The following is a 20,684-nucleotide window of genomic DNA, read 5'->3' as shown; positions in this document are numbered from 1 at the left end:
CTAGTGATATTTGTATTTCCACGAGAACTTAGCATTTAAAATTTTTTTCTAAAAATAGAATTGGAGCTATGGTACACTGAAAATAATAAATACACATGGAGGCAATTCAGGAAAAGAAAAGGGACATAGACTGCGCCCTTTTCTTTCCTGTCTTTGGCCTCTGTCTTGTAATATGGATACCCTGATTCCTTTCCAAACAACTTTCTAAGGTACTGGCCAGTTCCCACTCCTCTGGCCAAAAATGAGAATTGAACTGGATCTTTTAAAATAATAGTCATAAAATGAATGTATTTTAATAAATGCATTCAGTCAGGAAACATTTACTATGCACTTAATTTATCAGAAAGAAAATAAGATTAATTAACCACAGGAACAATTTATCTTCCCAAGGATACTTTCTCTACTGTAAAAAATTTTAATCTGTCAGATCCTAAAGAAAAACAATTTGATTTATTTTCTATGTAAACAGTGTGACATGCTAGCAAACTTGAATGAAAAGATAATTATCAAAGAATGATAGCATATAGAAGGCAAGGTTAATTGTTTAAAGCAAGTTAATTATAACATTAATTTGTTTATCAATTATAAAATTTTAATTTTCCTTTTTGTGTCCCTTTATTATTCTTCGCATCGACACATGACTCTGTTGTTTTATGAACTGAGTGCATTCAAAATTAATTTGAGTGGAAAATAAAGTTCTTAAAACTATTCTTTTCAAAAGCAACAGACATGCTAATAATGACTGCTGTCCTGAGACAGCCTGTATCATCACCTCCCTTTTTGACCTTCATCAAGAAGAACGAAACACCTTTCAACTTTGTTAGAAGGAATACTGTTTTCAAAAAATTTGTCCTTTAAAGCATTCTAATGTCATTGGTACATTCATTTTGTTTGTATCTAAAGACATTTTTGATTCTAAATGGATATATCGCATACTTCACTGAAGGTAACTTGCCTTGCTGGAGGTTTCTAATAAAAACTGGAATGTGTTCTGCACAGCTTGGCATGTCTCTAGCTCAGTCCGGCTGAAGGCGATTAAATAATCCTTAAGATGGTCATACACATTTCCATCAAGAGCCTATAAAAGAGTAAACAAAAGCAAAAAAATTATGAAAAAGCTCTGATATACAATGCTTGCTGTTTAAATGTTAAATTCAGTTTAAAATCTATTAATATAAAATAAAAGGTATAGGTAGGTTGCTAAGTAAAGAATAAATATAAATCTTAAACAATCACTTGGGAAAACACTGAATTTTTCTAATAAGTAGGAACTCAAAAAAGGTAGAGCCCAATACTGGTAAAGATGTGGGGACAGTATAAAACTTGAGAGACAAAATGCTTGGTTTCTGATATTTGCTCATCTGCTTACTAGCTATGTCAACATTTCTAGTCCGTTTATAAGATTAGGCATGGCAGCTGAATGAAATAATAGATGAAAAGGATCCATATGCAGTGCCTGGAACAGAATGGACATTCTATAAACATTAATTTCCTCCATTTTCCCTCATCCATTATTGGTAGGATTCTAAATTCATATATTCTTACTATACAGCAATCAGAGAAAAACCACAATAGAAATAGTAAAATTTAAAAAAAGAGTCAGAAATTCTGTTTTGGGAAAGAAACATCAATACAATATCTACAAAGAAATTTAAACATTCTTATTTATTTAAGTATTTAGATCAGGACTCCTTAAAAATTGAAAAAAAGAGAAAACCACTAAACATTTGAGAAATGATTTAAGTTATGATATACATAGTGACTAAAATATGCACAGCCACCAAAACAAAAATCGTGGAAACTGTGTAGATGGTAAACAATGCATTGAACAATTTTCGGTTAAAAAAGCAGAACAAATAGAATACATACATATTAGCAACAATGATGGGAAAATATATCAATACATCAATAATAATAAAAATAAAGGTTCTTGCAAATCAACAGAGATCTTAAAACCAGGGAAAATTCATACATTTAAGTCACCATTGAACTATTTTAAAGTGTGCAATTCATTGACTTTCAGTACACTCACAATGTTGTACAACCATCACTACTATCTAATTCCAGGGCATCTGCATTGCTTCCAAAAGAAATCCCATACCCATTAAGTAGTCACATCCATTCCTACCTTTCTCTCCCTCTCTGGCAACCACTAATCTACTTTCTTCTTCTTTTAAGTTGAGGAAAATTGCTACAACATTATAAATGTTGTATTGGTTTCTGTCATACAACCACTCAAACCAGCCACAATTACATACATATACATATATCTATATCTCACCTGTCTCTTGGGTCTCCCTCCCCTCCCCCCACCCTACCCCTCTAGAACACCATAGAGTACCTTGCTGGGCTCCCTGTGTTATACAGCAACTTCTCACCAACTACCTGTTTTATACATGGCAGTGTATATAGAGCTATACTACTTTCTCCATTCATCCCACTCTCTCCTTCCCCCACTATGTTCACAAGTCTGTTCTCTGTATCTTCGACTAATCTACTTTCTAACTCAATGAATTTGCCTCTTCTGGACATTCCATATAAATGGAATCACATGATATGTGGTTTTTTGTGCCAGCCTCTGTCATTTAACATATTTTCAAGGTTCATCAGTGAATTAGTACATCATTTTATGGCTTCCCTGATAGCTCAGTTGGTAAGGAATCCGCCTGCAATGCCAGATCCCGGCTCTATTCCTGGGGTCCGGAAGATCCCCTGGAGAAGGGATAGGCTACCCACTCCAGTATTCTCGGGCTTCCCTTGTGGCTCAGCTGGTAAAGAATCCCCCTGCAATGCGGGAGACTTGGGTTCGATCCCTGGGTTGGGAAGATACCCTGGAGAAGAGAAAGGCTACCCACTCTAATATTCTGGCCTGGAGAATTCCATGGACTGTATGGTCCATGGGGTTGCAAAGAGTTGGACATGACTGAGCAACTTTCACTTTATGGCTAAAAAATATTACATTTTATGGATATGCCACATTTTGTTTATTTATTCATTAGTTGGTGAATCTTTGGGTTGTTTTCACTTTTTAGCTATTATGAATAATGCTCTGTGGACATCTGTGTACAAGTTTTTGTTTGAACACCTGTTTCCAATTCTCTTGGGTATATAATTAGTAGTGGAATTGCTGGGTCTCCTGACAGAAATTCTATGTCTAACTATTTAAGGAACAGACAATCTGTTTTCCACAGTGGCTGCACTGTTTTACATCCCCATCAGCAATATATAAACGTTCCAGTTTCTCTACAATCTCAACAACATCTGCCATTTTCTGTTTTGTTTTGTTTTTTAATTATTCAAGCTGCCCAAGTAGTATCTCATTGTGGTTTTGATTTTGCATTTTTCTAATGACTAATAGTGTTGAGTGTCTATTCAAGTGCTTACTGGCCATGTGTATATATTCTCTGAAGAAATGTCTGCTACTGCTACTGCTAAGTCACTTCAGTCATGTCCAACTCTGTGCGACCCCATAGATGGCAGCCCACCAATACACACTTTTTCAAAACTTTTCATCTTATGTTGGAGTACAGCCCATTAACAATGTTGTGATGGTTCCAGGTGGACAGCAAAGCGACTCAACCACACATATACATGTATCGATTCTCCCCTAGACTCCTCTCCCACCCAGGCTGCCACAAAACATTGCAGAGTGCCCTGTGCTATAGGATAGGCTCTTACTGGTTATCCATTTTAAATATAACAGTTTCCACTCATTTTTTAAATTGGTGTTGTTTGTCTTTTTGTTGTTGAGTTGTAAGAGTTCTTTATATATTTGGGTACTATTTATATATTTGGGCTTCCCAGGTGGCACTAGTGGTAAAGACCCTGCTTGTCAATGCAGGAGAAGTAAGAGACACGGCTTTGATCCCTGGGTGGGGAAAATCTCCTGGAGGAAGTCATGGCAACCCACTCCAGTATTCTTGCCTGGAAAATCCCATGGACAGAGGAGCCTGGTGGGCTACTGTCCATAGGGTTGCTAAGAGTTGAACATGACTAAAATGATTTAGCATATATGTATATATTTGGATACATATATATTACTAGATGGACTTCCCCGATGGCTCAGAGAGTAAAGAATCCATCTGTAATGCAGGAGACACAGGAGGCACAGGTTTGATCCCTGGGTCAGGAAGATTTCCTGGAGAAGGAAATGGCAACCCACTCCAGTATTCTTGCCTGACAAATTCCATGTACAGAGGAGCCTAGAGGGCTACAGTCCGAAGAGTTGCAAAGAGTCAGACAAAACTGAGCGACTAAGTACATCTTACTAGATATATGATTTTCAAATATATTCTCCCACTTTGTTGGGGCACCCTTTCACTCTATCAATAGTGTCCTTTGATGTACAAAAGTTTTAAATTTTGTTGTGGCCTAATTTAACTATTTTTTTCGCTTGTGTTTTGTGCTATATCTAAGAATTCTCAATGGAGGTTTTATAGTAAGGAAAAATATTTTTTTCTTACTTTGGTTATTTAATTAAACATTCACTATAAAACTGACTTAAAACCACAAATTGTGTCCTCAAAGCAGTAATAAAACTGCAAATTCCATTGTGCTTAAACCACTAGATGGCACCAGCAAGCACTATAAATATAGACAGTGCAAATTCCTTAAGATTTCTTTCCATGAGGTTATGTAACATCCCCAGAGAGACTGCTGGTGTTAAGTCTGAATAATAATTCTTACCTTATGACTACTTTTCATGAACTTGTTAAAAAATGAACATGCAGCTGATATGAGGTTTTTGCTTTAGAAATGCTCTTGGTAGATAGTCATAACCTTGTGTTTGCAGGAAACCACTGGAGCGTCTTATTTAACATAGCAAATGGGAATACAGGCATCATGCGCTGCCATCCCCAAAGTTTCTGAGTAGATTGGGGGTGGGGCCTGAGAATTTGTATTTTCTAACAACTTGCTGCTGGTGGTCTGGGGACCATACTTTGACAACCACTGGACTAAATAGTCATTTTAGCTGATTAGGTTGAATATTTACATAGACTTAGATCCTGGTGACCCTGTGACTCCAGCACAGTGACTGGAGGTAGAAATCCATCGTGAATAGGGTCAATAGCACCAATATATCAAGTAGCCAAATGAGCAACTGAGAACCATGCTCTACTTCAGAGTTACAAAGGCAGCATGGGAAAGAACTTGAGTTCTGAAAATAAGCTGGATATGGGTTAGAATCTCAGAACCTTTACTTCATTATTTTGATGGTTCTCTCTTCTATAAATAGGGAAAGTGGGAATACCACATACTCCATGGAACACTGTAAAGATCAACTAATGTAAGGGAATGGCACAGTGTTAGTCACCTTTTTTGCTTTGCTTAAAAATCACCAATATTGTAAAGTAATTAGCCTCCAATTAAAATAAATAAATTCAAATAAAAAAAAGTCATAAAAAGTCTTCAATGGACTGGCTACATATTGATAATCATTAAAGCTGAGTGATGAATACATGGGGGTCATTATATTACTATTTTTACTTTGGTGTATATGGGAAATTTTCCATAAAAAAAGAAAATCAGAATATCAGACTAGAAAGAAAAAGTGGTGCTATCCCCCAAAATTTTAAGCTCCCACTATACATTTTGAAAAGTTAAAATTCTTTAGCTGGTATCTAAGATCCTTTATAATCTAGTCCCAAATTACCTCTCATCAGTATCATCTCTCATCACTGTTGTCTGTACTGTAATCATATCCCAACCACAACAAGTCATTCTGGAAAATGACATTTACTATCACGTTTCCAATTAAGTTATTCTCTTAGCCTGCAATGTCATTCCCCTTCTCTCACCTACTCAAATAGTAATAATGATGGCTAACAGGCAACTAATATTTATTAATGGCTTACTAATATTGCAAATGCTTTACAAAACTGATTTAACCAGTTCCTCCTTAGTGTTTCTATAATTTGTATATTGCATGGGTATTACTGCAAGTCATGGATTAAGTCTTTTTCAGGCACAGAGCCTGGCAGATAGCAGATGCTCAAAGACATTTACAGAATAAATGAAAGAATGCTTTACTCTACAGAGTTTAATATAGCAACAAAAATGCCCTGAATTAGCCAGCTTAGAGGCACTCCGCGTGTGTGTGTCTGTGTGTGTATGTGTGTGCGCGCGTGGACGCACACATGTGCACCCACACGGAGTTGCTCACTTGTGTTCAACTCTTTGCAACCCTATGGACTATAGCCTGTCAGGCTCCTCTGTCCATGGAATTTTTTGGCACAAATACTGGAGTGGTTTGCCATTTCCTACTCCAGGGGATCTTCCCAACCCAGGGGTTGAACCTGAGTCTCTCGCGTCTCCTGCATTAGCACGCGAATTCTTTACCATTGTGCTACCTCGGAAGCCCATAGGCAAGCTATTCTCACTGTATTCCAGTTAAGAGAAAAATGTATCATTAATCATGTACCAAACACAGTAAAGGCATCTCTTGGCTTCAGCAATTCAAATGAGGCTTAACGAATTTACATTAGGTAGGAGGTGGGTCAAGTGATTGGAAGTATCTTCTACCAGACAGAGATTAATTTTAAAATATTTCTTTCATCATATAATCATGTTCCCCAGAACATGATGAGAATATTAAGAATTCTGGGAACCCAACCAGAACTCCCCAAATTTTATAGGGTTACAGAATTCATTAACTTACCTATGTACCAATTTTTCTGGTTGATAAGAATAAGATAGCTGGAGGCCTTCCGGCCTAGGTGTATTATTGCTCATGTTCATAAAGTTAATGCAGGAGGTACAAAACTTAAGAAATGGTTAGAATTCAAAGCAAAAGAAGTGGATGATTACCCTATGACTGGCTCTACCCCTGCCTCAAGTTAACTACAGTTGTTTGAACCAGTGATGGTCTGAGAGATGAAGTTCAAAGCAATTCTGGGTAGTACTATCTCAACCTGGTTTGTGTTTACTAGGTAGATTGCATATATGGACTTTGATAAAAATCCAATAATTAAAAAGAATTAGTTCCCTAAAACAGAATTAAATTACTGGGAAAAAAAGGAGAAGCTTGAAAATGCTTTATAAAAACTCTTCCATCACAGTACTTATCCTTATCACACAGAGTACTTTATCGCTATCTATCACAGTACTTAGTAACTATATCATTTGGATTATTGCTGCAATCTCCTATTGCTCGGCATACAGTTGTCCCTCCCACCAACTCATTTGCACACTGCAGATAGGAGGATGCTTCTAAATTGCCTACTGGAAGGGCTGATATAAGCTACAATTACCATCTATCACCCTTTAGTAAGGAGTCTCTTAACTGCAGATAACAAAGATTCAACTCAAAGTAACTTGCACAAAATGGGAGTTTGTTGGCTCAGGTAAACAAATCACAAGGACAAGATGATGCTTGCTCAGGAACTACCCAATTCAAGGACAGTCTCTGCCCCTCTTCTCTGCTCCTCACTCCCAGCTTTACTCTGCCAAGTTTCTCATCACTGCTTTTCCCTGTGAGTTGGTCTGAGTCTCCTAGTGGGAAGAATAGGCCATTTTCAACTTATCTTTCACCTTCCATCCCAGAGATCACCTAATTTAGGTCAAGTGCCAAAATCTGCTCAATAACCCTGAGGAAGGGGCAGGGGTGTGATGCTCTCTCTTGCATACCAGCTTGGCCTGTAAGTTTACCCCTGTGGTCAAGAGAATAGGATTTGAGGGAGAGAAGGGATGCAGAGTCATATATGTTTTATGTCTTGGGATTCCATATAAAAAATGCCACTACTAAAAAGGTTTGGAACTACTGCATTAGACAAAGTTTTGTGAAATTAATTTCTTTTCCAGCTTATACTGGAAAGGCTTACCTTTCTGATATGGGACTTGAGTATGGGCTCATTTTTCTTTTTGTTTTTTAGCATGTGAATTCTGACTGGCATATTATTTGTTTAACAGATACATATTAAATACTACCAGTATGTCAAACTCTGAACTCAGCACAGAAGACACAGGGGTAAACAGACAAGATCCTTCCCTTCACGGAACTTAACAAACCAAAAGGAAAGACAGACAAATAGGCATTGTAAGTGCCTATTTTATGCTAAGATTTTATGCTATCATTAGGAGTTATGAAGCAAAAAGACAAGAGGGCTGTCCAGAATAGATAATGATTAAGTGAAAATCTTAATAAGCAAGAGTTAGCAAAACCAAGGAGAGGGACAGATAGACGTCAACAAAGAGGAAAAGCCTTTGTGAAAACCTAGAGGCAAGAGAGGAACATTGGAAGAACTAAAAGATGTACATTGTTGGGATAACAGGGAAGAGAAATGGGGAGAATAAGTGAAGAATCAAGAGGTAAGTCCTGTCCAGATCATGCAGTCAGAAGATTTTTTGTTTTGCTTGTACTTTAATTTAAATGCAATGAGTCGTTAATGAACATAGTCTAGCAGTCAAGTAAAATACGTGGTTTGGAAGCATTCTCCTAGCTGCACTGTAGAAATGGGTTGGCAAGATACAGGGCAATAGGAGATTGCTGCAATAACCCAGATGAAACAGGATGTCTGGAAGGTAGTAGATAAGTAAGAAATGAAATCAACAAGATTTAGTGATTAGATGTTGAAAGAAAGGCAGAGGGGAAAGTAAACCTTTACCTCCAAGTGTCTGATCTAGGCAGGTGAGTAGATATCATACATTGAGCCAAGAACACAAGAAGAAGCGCAACTGGAGAAGACAATGGTTTAGCTCAAGAGACAGTATGATATATAAGTGTGAAGCTCAGAGAAGGGAAATAGTGACTGGTTAAAATTTAAGTCTGTAAATTACATGCTAAATGTTATTTTTTCATCAGAGTAAAGCCGACCCAATTAAGATAAAGTAAATGCCTGATTATATCTACTTCACTCTCAAAATAAATCTTCAGTGCCTCCCCTCTCTTATAATTGGGGCCTGCTTTTGCAGCTTCCACTCTTGTCACCCTTGATTCATACAGATCACTAGGTGCAAGTGATAATAATTCAACAGCTTGCCTTACTATTTCTGCTTCTTTTCAATTAAACAGATCCAAAAGCTTGAAATAGACAATTTTTATTTCAAAGCCGAATCAGATACAACCCAAAAGCTACATGTATTTCTTATAAATTTAAAGTAAGGTAAAAACTTTTAAAGCTTACAATAAAAGTGTCCCAACTATAAGTTTGACAAGGACATGCATGATAAAGATGCATCTGAGCCCTGTCTAGCATTTACATGACAAGGCACAAGAATGTTCTCTAAGTACACTTGTTTGTTCAATTTCAAACCAGTAGATGTGCACAAACTTCTATCCCTATAGAGATCTGCATGCACAACCATAAATTTCATATTCATTGATACATTAGAATTCATATATATCCTCAGAAATGGCAGGATAAGCATTCTTTCAAGGTTTATACAAATATGAGTTAATCTGGCAGTATGAGATTCTCAGTGGTCTTCACCATGCAAAAATTTGGTAGGGAACTCACTCAAATATAACTTTTAAACACAAATTTTGTTTCTGACTACTTGGTACCAATTGCTATGGGAAGAAGTCTATAATATCTAAATTGAGAAACCATGAGGCTTTTGTTTTAATCATTTTAATAGTCTGAAAAAGCTGAAAGGCTTCTGAATGCTTTTGAACATCCATATTCTTTTCAGATTCCTTATATATTACTTATATTATATATATATATATATATATGTTCCTTACATATTACAGTATTCCTTTATATATTACTTTTGCTTTCTTTATTCATTTGATCAACTTGATCTCTAAAATCAGTTGAGTTTGGAACCCAAACTCACAGTAGTAAATCCTCAAAATAGTAAAGGAAAATTGGGATATCCTAAAGACAAATTCAGAGGCTTAGAATTATAGGGTGTTCCACTACACATTTATTTTATAGGAAAGTATAAATTCCTGGAACTTGTTTGAAGAGGGAAATTAATTAGGAGTTAGGAGAAAGAAAATGTGTCATTTTTCTAAGCATTTGATGCAATTTCCCCTAACGCAAGAACTTTAAACAGTGGCCTCCTTATATAGATCCAGGAAGGGCAGAGATTTTGTAGTAACAGAGCTATGCTGAAATCTCTTGAGTTTCCTTAATGAAGCCTAGAAAAAACAAACTCTTCTTTTTCTGAGAGCAATGGGCATTCTAAATAGTCTTTGATAACAGTCAAGAATATAAATATCAAGATGATGATAAATAAGAGCTGTCTTAAAATTAAATCATGAAATTCTAGTCCTCCTTTATTGATGCAAAACAACGATTGCCTGCCTGCACTTGTGTATCTTTCTGAGAAGACTTTAAGCTGCACTTAACTAGGATGCAAAGAGAAAGTAGATTTTTACAAATTTAAAGAGATCAAAGCAAATTCTGGGTTAAATTTGCATCACTGTAAATATCTTTAATATATGGTTGAATTTGTCAATTGATATAAAGTAAAATTAGAAACATGTCACCTAAATTTTTACTTGGTTATTTTATTTAAAAGCACTGAGTTACTTCAGGTTCTATGAAAGAGGAAAACAAAGCTTCTATCTGTGAATTACAAAGCCAGGAAAGGAAAATTTAATACTGCTTTTCTGTAAAGTCTGTATCATCCTCTTTCAGTTACTTAGAAGCATGTGTCATCTAGTTGTGAATGTGCTAAAACCATCTCAATATTTGGGTTGCAACCTCAAAGCAGCATGGTCCAATAGAAAGCCTTGAACCACATACACCTGCATTCAAATCTCAGACCTACCACTTAACTAGCAACGACACTTTGGGGAAACACTGACCCCAATTTAAATTTCTGATCTGATAAGAGACTAGAGAGTATGGTACTTACAAAAGACGGTTATTAAAATAATAAAGCTTAAATATTTCTATATTCTACCCAAGAATTTCACCTATTTCCCATAGAGGACCTATAATACAGGATTTTGATGAAAGATTTGGTTTTGAGTCTTGATTCTATTATGTACTTAAGCTGTATAACCTCTCTAAGCCTCAGTTTCCTCATCTATAGAGAGATAAGAATAGTATCTCCTCATGAGGTCTGTAAAATAGTATACTGTTTTAAGTCCCTTGTTTCTTTTACTAGATCTTTTTAAGATTTTTGTAGTGGTTGCCTGAGGATTACAGTTAACACTTTAACGTAAGCAAACTGGTTTGGATTAATGCAAACTTAATTTCAACAGAATACAAAAACTATGCCCCTTTATAGCTCTACTCTCCGTCTTCTGTGCTATTATTATCATAGAGATATATCTTCATATAGTATAAGCCCATCAAAACTTTATAATGTTTGCCTTAGGCACTATATTTTATTTATTTTTAAAAAATATAATTTATTTATTTTAATTGGAGGTTAATTACTTTACACTATATTTTAAATCAGACTTAAATTATCTACTCCTTTTGCAGACTGGATCATCTCAACTGATCTTTAAGTTCATGGATTTTTTCTTTTGTTGGTTCAGCTTTACTGCCAAATCCTTCTCTGTGTTTTAGGTTTAGTTACTGCACTTTTCAACTTCAGAAATTTCTACTTGGTTTCCTTTTATAATTTCTGTCTCTTTGTTGATATTCTCTCTTTGGTAAAACATTGTTCTCATACTTTCTTTTATTTCTTTGGACGTGGTTTCATTTAGCTCTTTAATCATATTTATGATCTTCGTTCATAAAGAGGTGATTTAATAGAATCTTTGTCTAGTAAGTTCTAGTATGGGCTTCCTTGAGGTCAGTTTCTATTGGCCCCTTTTTGTTTCTGTGAATGGGTTATATCGTCTTGTTTCTTTATATGTCTGGTTTTTGGTTAAGAATAGGACATTTAAATATAATGTGGCAATTCTGTCCTGCACTAAGTTGCTTCAGTTGTGTCTGACTCTTTGTGACCCTGTGGGCTGTAGCCTGCCAGGCTCCTCTGTCCATGGGATTCTCCAGGGAAAGATACTCGAGTGGGTTGCCGTGCCCTTCTCCGGGGGTCTTCCTGACCCAGGGATGGAACCTGTGTCTCTTATGTCTCCTGCATTGGCAGGCAGGTTCTTTACCACTAGTGCCACCTGGGAAGCCCAGAAATCAGATTCCCCTCTCCCTAGGATTTGTTGTTGCTGCTGCTATTTGTTTATTTAGTGATCATGTTTTATCTCTGCGCTCCAGGGAATCTCAGAACTTTGTAAGGAACTTCATGCACTCCACAAATACTTGATTTAAAAGCTTTAATGTATATCATTTCAACTGTCTTTTAAATATCCATGAATTTTAGTCCCTCAGACATTCATTATTTTCCATCTCACCCTTCTGCTAAACAATCTTCATTTTTAATAAACACAGCAGAATTACCAATCAAGTAAAATTATGTGACAAAGGTGAGTAAATTAAAGCAGCATACTTCAAGGGACTCACACCAAGACTATACTGGCCTGAGTATATACTTTAGGAAATCTCTTTTGCCCCATCCCAGTCTCAAATCTATTTTGTCACTCACATATATACTTGGAGGCAAAAATAATTAGAGTAGCTTTCCTTATAATGGAAGCTGGGGATATAATCACATAATTTTTGCCCTCCACAAATTATCTGTGAGAATTTACATTTTTTGCTTTCATTTTAATAAATCATTTTAAAGGATATAATTTAACCCAGGATTATACAGATGATCATCTTTTATTGGAGTATTGCCATGTGATTTCTGTGCCAATGCTTTTGTTTACAAACAGTGGGCCTAGCAGTTTTACTCCAGTGGTCCTAGGTTAAAGAGAATAGATTCTGAACTTAAAATGATGGTAAATTGAAAATGTCAATGACATACTTGAAACACAGTGAAGATAAAATGACATCAGTGGATGCTATACTAACAAAGCAAACAGGGTGGTGAGAGAACAGAGTCACTATAGGCATAAGGTAGTACAGGCACTGAGAACTCGACCCTGAAGAGAATATCATAACTTACATTTCGAGGAGCAATTTAGGGTCAATGGATCATTATCAGTTATTATATTTAATTAATTTTGTCAATTTGAATTTCACTGATTTTATAGATTTGCTTGGGATTAAATAACTGTTTTGGTTTTATACTTGTAGAAAAGCCAAAAGCATACATTTTTAACCCAGGCTTTTTTATACATATTTATATAACAATGTAATCAAAATAATCTAAGAGCCTGCCTACAGGAATTTTTGCCCATGAAAAACAGGGTCCTAAATTATTCAAAGGTAAAAAGTTTCATCATTCTTTCAGTTTTTACTCCACCACAGGGCATGCCTCCTGCTTAGTTAAATAGCAGACTTTTGTTTACCAACTGTACCACTCCCATACTAAAATGGGGCTCTTCCTCGGCTGTGGTCCTGATGACCAACAGGAAGTGATGATATGGGTATAGTTTCATAGCTGGAAGCAAGAAGATGTGAAGAGACAAAAGACTGAAGGACACAGAAAGGAGAAAGTCTATTAACATGACTGAAACTCAGATCTTTAGGTACGTAAACCAGAAAAACATAAATGTCAGTAAACAGGACTGTTGAAAACAGAAGAATTTTTGGCATTCCAACTTAGAATGGAATCTAGAATTTTCCCACATTCATCTTTTGATTGTGTTATTTAAATATCATCTTTTGAGTGCACTTTTGAGACTGAAGTATTGAAACGCCAAAAGTATTTAGCATGAAGAATATAAAGCCCTAGTTTTAATTCAGGAAGCATTATTCCAGATATAGGCAATCTGAAAGTTTCTCACACTGAAATTTCAGGGAAGAGTTAATACGCATTTCTTGGATATACAGAACCATTAATGGAAAGGAAATAGATTAGTGCTCTTCTGAACTACAACAAGTGGTTGTACTGAATGGGGTCTGATCTTTTATAGCTCAAAGATAGCCTCTGACAGGAACAATCTTAGATATATGGTACATTAATATATGATAGCTACATTTCTTTGCACCTGAATTTTCTATTAATTTGTACTATGATACAAGGACTTAATTCTATAGCAAAGGGGAACTCTGCTCAATATTATGTTAATAGTCTAAACGGGGAAAGAATTTTTAAAAGGATGTATGTATATGTATATGTATAACTGAATCACTTTGCTGTACACCTGAAACTAACACAATATGGTTAATCAACTATACACCAATAAAAAAAAGTTAAAAAATAATTATTCAACAGTTCAGTTCAAAAAGTATTTCTTGAGGTTCTACACTGTGCCAAGAATGATGCTAAGGGTTGAGTCTGTGTTTATATGTGTGTATTTGAGTACATAACCATGAAGAATTTGGCCAAGTATTGGAGACAAGCATGTAATAGTATGATTTAATTATACAGGGTTCTAGTAGAGAGGCACTGGAACAAATGTGGAGGTTTAAGGAAGATTTTCTGGAGGAAATGATGCCTGAGCACATGTGAAAACCTTAAGAATTACATTGTCACATTTTAAATTTTAAAAAGTGGCTCAATTCTTAGCAACTGATTTAGTATTTATCAATGCTTACCTAAGACTAACATCATTTTGATTATTTTTGTTTTCCTAATAAATCAATTCAGTAGGTTTTAAAATGGTTTTTAAGTTGTACTCTAAAGCTGATTTAAGATTACAAATGTTTTCTAAAAAATACAGTAAGGATAAGAACCACAGACATTTTGGTCTTAAAAGCGGGCTCTGAGTTAAACATGTAAAGCAAAATGTTTTCATATTTTAATAGAGTAGTCAAGTATAAGGGGGGTTGCAGTGGGAGGCATATCGTTACTCAGTGTATCAAAGCTTTCAAGTGTAGAGTCCATGGAAAATAATTTGGCTTTTCTTATTATAAACACTCACATGTCCATACTGAAGTCAGTTCCAGCAACAAGCTCTGCTGTGCTCAGCAGTAATCGAACACAGAAAAAGCATTAGCTCAGGACATTCAAAAAAGAAGGAAGGAAGGTCAAGAAAGACAGGATCCATTTTTCAGCAAGAACAATGATTCCGCTTCTAAAAGTTATAACTAAGCATTTTTGTACCCACTAAGTAAGACTGCAGGTGTAACAGACTGTGCCTTAAATATCTTTTTAAGTAATGGTTTAAAATTATCAGACAAAAATTAAGTTTCTGTTTTTTATTCCAAAGTTCCATACATGGTACCTATAATAGATTTCTTTAAAGAGATACAGAGGTTTATTCTGATTTTAAACGCTGCCTATTTGGTAAAAACATTCCAGTTTTTCTCTGTTAGATTTTGATCTCTTAGAGAAAACTATCTGGTTTACAGGAAATCTATGAAGATGGTGAGTGAATCTTCCTGTAATCAAGAAGTAAAATTCAGGGAGCTTCTTCAACAACATCTGACTGTTTTTTCAGTCTCCTCTGGCAAGAGCCATTAGAGTTTTATGCAACAGTGCTAATAGCCTCTATGTAGAAGGTGCAATCAAAGCCAAACTAAAAAGGCATTTATGATTATTCTTAGCTCTAATTTCATAGAAGCAGGACAAATAAATTTTAGCCCTAAGTGGGAATCAGCTTCCTTAGCCTTTTAAACTCATAACTACCAATAGCCTGAAGACTGAAAGTGTTACAACATTTAAATAGAATGAGGCTTTGTGTGTATGTGTGTGTGTGTTCATTCTAGGCTTATCACAAAAGCACCACACTTTTAATACCTAAAGGCCTTTTAAAAAGCAAGTTAGTATTTTATTTGATATGAATGGGTTTGATCAGACACATGCAAGTCTACAAAATGCAGTTTCCAAATATTAGTTTAATATCAAAGAAAATAATGTATGTAATGAGGTTAGTATCAATATGAGTGGAAAATAATAAGTAGTCAATGAATAAGACTATTTTGATATTTTTATTCTCCTTTAAGGGGCCAGAGGTCATCTGGATCTTGTTAAATGTTGTATCTCCAACAAAAGGCACACAGAAGGCACTGAGTAAATATCTGTTAAATTATCAATGAATGAATGCCCTGCAATGAAAATGTGAGCTAACCGTACTATATCTTCCATATGTAAAGTAGTATGTAAGAGAATATAAGTACTTAGTAAAAATATGTTGGCTGTCAGTTTGTTTGGTATAAAATATGAACTCCAACTCTATTAATGTATCATCACTATCTTTAGCATTAACTATCTTATCCATTTAATGATCCATTCTTTTCTTCAACTTTTAACTGTTCTGAAGAGTTGTTTACATAGCACAAAATAAAAACGTGCAATTTACCAGTAGGAAAAAATTAAAATAATATTAAATTAAGAGTATTACATTCATCCAAACTGTTGCTCTTATAGGTATATTTATTTAATTTTAAAACACAGCTTTGATAACATCAGGAATAGGTACTTTTGCACATAGATTTTCAGGTATAAATTGATATAATCTTTGTGGAAGGTAATGAGTCTATACAGAAAATATTAACGAATCTTTGTTTTTGACCAGGGAACACATTTCTTAAAGGCTGTCTTAAGGAAGTTATCAAAGAGGTATACAAAAATTAGTATTAAAAAATCGTCACTACAGATTTATATAAACGGACAAAGTGAAGTGAAGTGAAGTCGCTCAGTTGTGTCCGACTGTTTGCGACCCCATGGACTGTAGCCTACCAGGATCCTCCATCCATGGGATTCTCCAGGCAAGAGTACTGGAGTGGGTTGCCATTTCCCTCTCTAGGGGATGTTCCCGACCCAGGGATTGAACCTGGGTCTCCTGAATTCCAGGTAGATGCTTTAACCTCTGAGCCACCAGAGAAGCCCAAAAAGGGACATGAAAATCTATGGCATGTTAATATAATAAAATACTATGCAGTCATTAAAATCACATTTTCAAGTAATATTTAAAGGCAAGAATATTTCAAAATGCATTTTATATGAAAAAAGTACTTGTGAAAACAAAATGATACCAATTTTGAAGCATGTATATACAATATATGCATAGAAAAAATTAGAAGGTATCAGGATAATGCTACCCTCATAGAATGAGTCAGGAAGTTCTCCCTCTGTTTTTTTGGAAGAATTTGGTAATTCTTCAAATATGTGGGAGAATTCACCTATGAAGCCATCTGGTACTACATTTTTCTATAGTGGAATTTTTTTACTATGATTCAATCACTTTACTTATTATAAAATCGTTTACATTTTTCTATTTCTTCTTCAGTTAGTTTTGAGTTTGTGTTTTTAGGAATCTGTCCATTTTGTCTATGTTATTTATTGGCATCTGTTTTTATAGTATTCTCTTGTAATCCTGATTTCTGTAATACTGGTAATAATATCACACTTCCATTCCATTTTAGTAATTTAAATCTTTTTTTTTTGGGGGGGGGGTGGGACGAGGGGAGGTATCAGTGTAGTGGATTGAATGGTGGCCCATAAAAGATATATCCATGTCTTGTGACTTCCCTGGAGCTTCAGTGGGTAGGAATCTGTCTTTTCACTGTCAAGGGTGGTGGTTCAATCCCTGGTTGGGCAACTAAAATCCTCTAAGCCCTGTGCAGTCAAAAAAAAAAAAGGAAAAGATATATCCATGTCTTAACTCCTCAAACCTATGAAACTGATCTTATTTGGAAAAAGGGGCTTTACATGTGTAATTAAGACTCTCATCCGTTCTTTTGTAAGAGACAGTAGAAAAAGAGACAGGGGAAAAAGTAAGATGAAAACAAAAGCAGAGTGATGCCAGTCTACATGCCAAGGGACTGCTAGGGATTACCAGCAACCACAAGAAACTTGCGGGAGTATGGAATGGATTCTCTTCCCTCAGAACCTCCACAAAGAACCAATCCTGTTGACAGCTTGATTTTAGACTTCGGGCTTCCAGAGTTGTGACAGAAATAAATTTTTGTTGCTCTAAGCCATCATATTTGTGATAATTTGTTATGGCAGGCGTAGGAGAGAAATATAGTCAGTCTATCTAAAGTCTGTCAATTTTGTTGACCTTTTCAGAGAACCAACTTCTGGTTTTGCTGATTCTATTGTTTTTCTATTTCTTACCTCATTTATCTCTGCTCTAATGTTTATTATTTCCTTCCTTCTCCTTGCTTTGGTTTAGTTTCCTCTCATTTTTCTAGTTCCTAAGATGGAAGGTTAGGTTAGTGATTTGAGATTTTTCTTCTTTTTTAATGTATGTGTTTACACCTATTACACTTCTCTGATAGCTCAGTTGGTAAAGAATCCGCCTACAATGCAGGAGACCCCAGTTCGATTCCTGGGCTGGGAAGATCCCCTGGAGAAGGGATAGGCTACCCACTCCAGTATTCTTGGGCTTCTCTTGTGGCTCAGCTGGTAAAGTATCCATCTGTAATGCCGGAGACCTGGGTTCGAACCCTGGGTTGGAAGAACCCCTGAAGAAAGGAAAGGCTACCCACTCCAGTATTCTGGCCTCGAGAATTCCATGGACTGTACAGTCCATGGGCTTGCAAAGAGTTGGATATGACTGAGCAGCTTTCACTTAAACCTATTACAGGCTCTGGAAATCAACCAAAAGCAAACAATATATTGAAAAACTGTTGACCTCTGGGTAAGAATACTGGCAAGGTGAGGCATTTTTGCCTAGGGTTGGTCCCATCTCCATTCAGTTACGTAATAGTTCTATTAGGATAATGGTGGCAATGAAAACCAGCAGGTTCACTGCCAGAGAGACTAACTTGATTTGGAGCAAAGGGTTAAAAAACTCATGTCCAGAGGGTTTTGTTTCGTTTTAAGATAGGCAAGAAGTAGATTTATTCAGAGAGAAACACACTCCACAAAGTATGGGCCATCATAGAGGGTGAGTACCCTGTCTAGAGATATTTAACAAAAGTAGTAATCTTGGTAGGAAGTGCATCAGGAAAACCAGTAGCTCTGCTAGTCTGAGACTATGGTCCTAGTCTCATCTGAGGTGATCATCTGAGCAGATTAGCCATAAATTTAACATAAAGATCCTGGAAATGAAACAGCAGAAACTTACCATGTATCCCTAACTGATAGTGAAGCATGAGGTAGATGCCAACCCATGACCCCCACCTCCCACCATAAAGCAATTGGAGATTCATTCTCTATTGACCGAGACTCCAAGACAAGAGTAACAGGACAATTAAGCGAGGAGGCTGGGCCCTGCCCAGACCACATATCTCTTATTCCTGAAGTCCCAAAACCTCCCTGACCACATATGCACAGAAAAGCTACTTGCAGGCCAAAGAGGGGAGCAATGTCAAGGGATGAGCTACCCATACGCCTCTTCGGTAGGATCCATCCTGGCTAAGAAATGTGTGCACCACAGGAAGGATCCTAAGAATACCAAATATGGACTGTGAATAAGGCAAAGCAAAATGACTGCCCAAAGGAGAACCAGAAGAAATGCCCATATAAATGATTTAAACTGCCAAGAGGGCATGACTCAGAGACTCTTCCTCTGAGTTTGCCTGTGTGTCTATCCACACATACTGTACTCTTTTTTTCCTCTTAATAAATACTTTACTTGCTTCACTACTTTCTGTCTTTCTGGAAATTCTTTTCTGGACAAAGGACCAGGGCCCTTGTCACTGATCACTGGTCTAGTGGCTAGGATCTGGTGCTTTTACTGCTGTAACATGGTCTCAATCTCTGGCTGGGAATCCAAATCCCGTTCCAAGCCTTTGTAGGCTGAGGCCACACAAGATTAATAGGAAGGCTATTTGTACATCCAGATGAGACCTTCGAAGACACAGGAGGAAAAAAAGCAAGGTAAGAAGGACTAGACTTTGAATACACTCCCCAGCAAAAATCACATTTACCCAAAGGGTAAAAGCCTTACTGGTTTGAGATATTTGAGTGCAATTTCTGACCAATCACAGACTGACTACCAAACTATGCAGACTCAGGGATGAATCACCGAGATCCAGGCTTAAAAATAAGAATAAAAAAGAAACTGAGCAAAGAGACCAGTAGCAGCATACAGCAGAATAGACAGATTCTGCAGAATTAGTCTGGGCACACAATGACCCAATCAACTACCCAACTCAACAAAAATAACCCTTAGCGGGTAGGATGGGGTAAAGAACCCAGATCTTTCAGAATTGTAATTTCAGAAGTCCAATTTTCAACAAAATATTATGAGACATGCAAAGAAACGTTAAAATGTCTGCCATACTCAGAGAAAAAAAAGAGGCAATAAATATTGCCTGAGAGGCCAATATATTTGATTTAGTAGAAGCAGACCTTAAAGCAAGTTTTATAAAATGTTCAAAGGTAAGACTTCCCTGGTGGCCCAGTGGTTAACACTCTATGTTCCCAATGTAGGCAGCCTGGTTCGATCCCTGGCCAGGGAACTAGATCCCACATACTGCAAGTAAGATCCACTGCAGCCAAATAAGTAAATAATTAGAAAAAAAAATGTTCAAAGGAAATTTTGCTCAAAGAATTAAAAGGAAAATATAATAACCACTTAATGAATAAGGAATCTCCATAGCTGGATATCCATGCATTGAGAAATAAAAGCAATAGATGACACAAAGCCTTGCACATGAATGAACTGCTGGTACATGGTACAAAGTTGATGAAATCTCAAAAAATACCATGCTAAGTAAAAGAAGCCAAACACAAAAAGCCACAAATTGTATGATTCCATTTATATAAAATCTACAGAAAAAGCAACCCACAGACACATAAAACAGACTGGTGGTTGTCTGGGGCTGACAGTGGGAGCTGGCATTAGCCGCAAACAGGTATAAAGGAACTTTTAGGGGTGACAGAAGTTTTCTAAAATAAAATTATAAATTTTATAAATTTTCTTGACTGAATTG

General features: G+C 36.3%; 1 protein-coding gene across 1 annotated transcript in view; it reads right to left on the bottom strand.

The window, feature by feature from the left end:
- The window catches only part of FCHSD2 (FCH and double SH3 domains 2), a 244,638-nt gene that overhangs the window by 72,560 nt on the left and 151,394 nt on the right, over positions 1–20,684 (bottom strand). Inside the window, exon 9 of the mRNA XM_005893521.2 lies at positions 956–1,078. Coding sequence (XP_005893583.2) covers positions 956–1,078 — 123 coding nt within the window. The remainder of the gene's footprint in view (positions 1–955; positions 1,079–20,684) is intronic.

The sequence above is a fragment of the Bos mutus genome, chromosome 15 (genome assembly GCF_027580195.1).
Source record: "Bos mutus isolate GX-2022 chromosome 15, NWIPB_WYAK_1.1, whole genome shotgun sequence".
Taxonomy (NCBI): Eukaryota; Metazoa; Chordata; class Mammalia; order Artiodactyla; family Bovidae; genus Bos; species Bos mutus.
The sequence above is the reverse complement of the archived record's forward strand: the minus strand, read 5'-3'. Positions and strand labels throughout refer to the sequence as shown.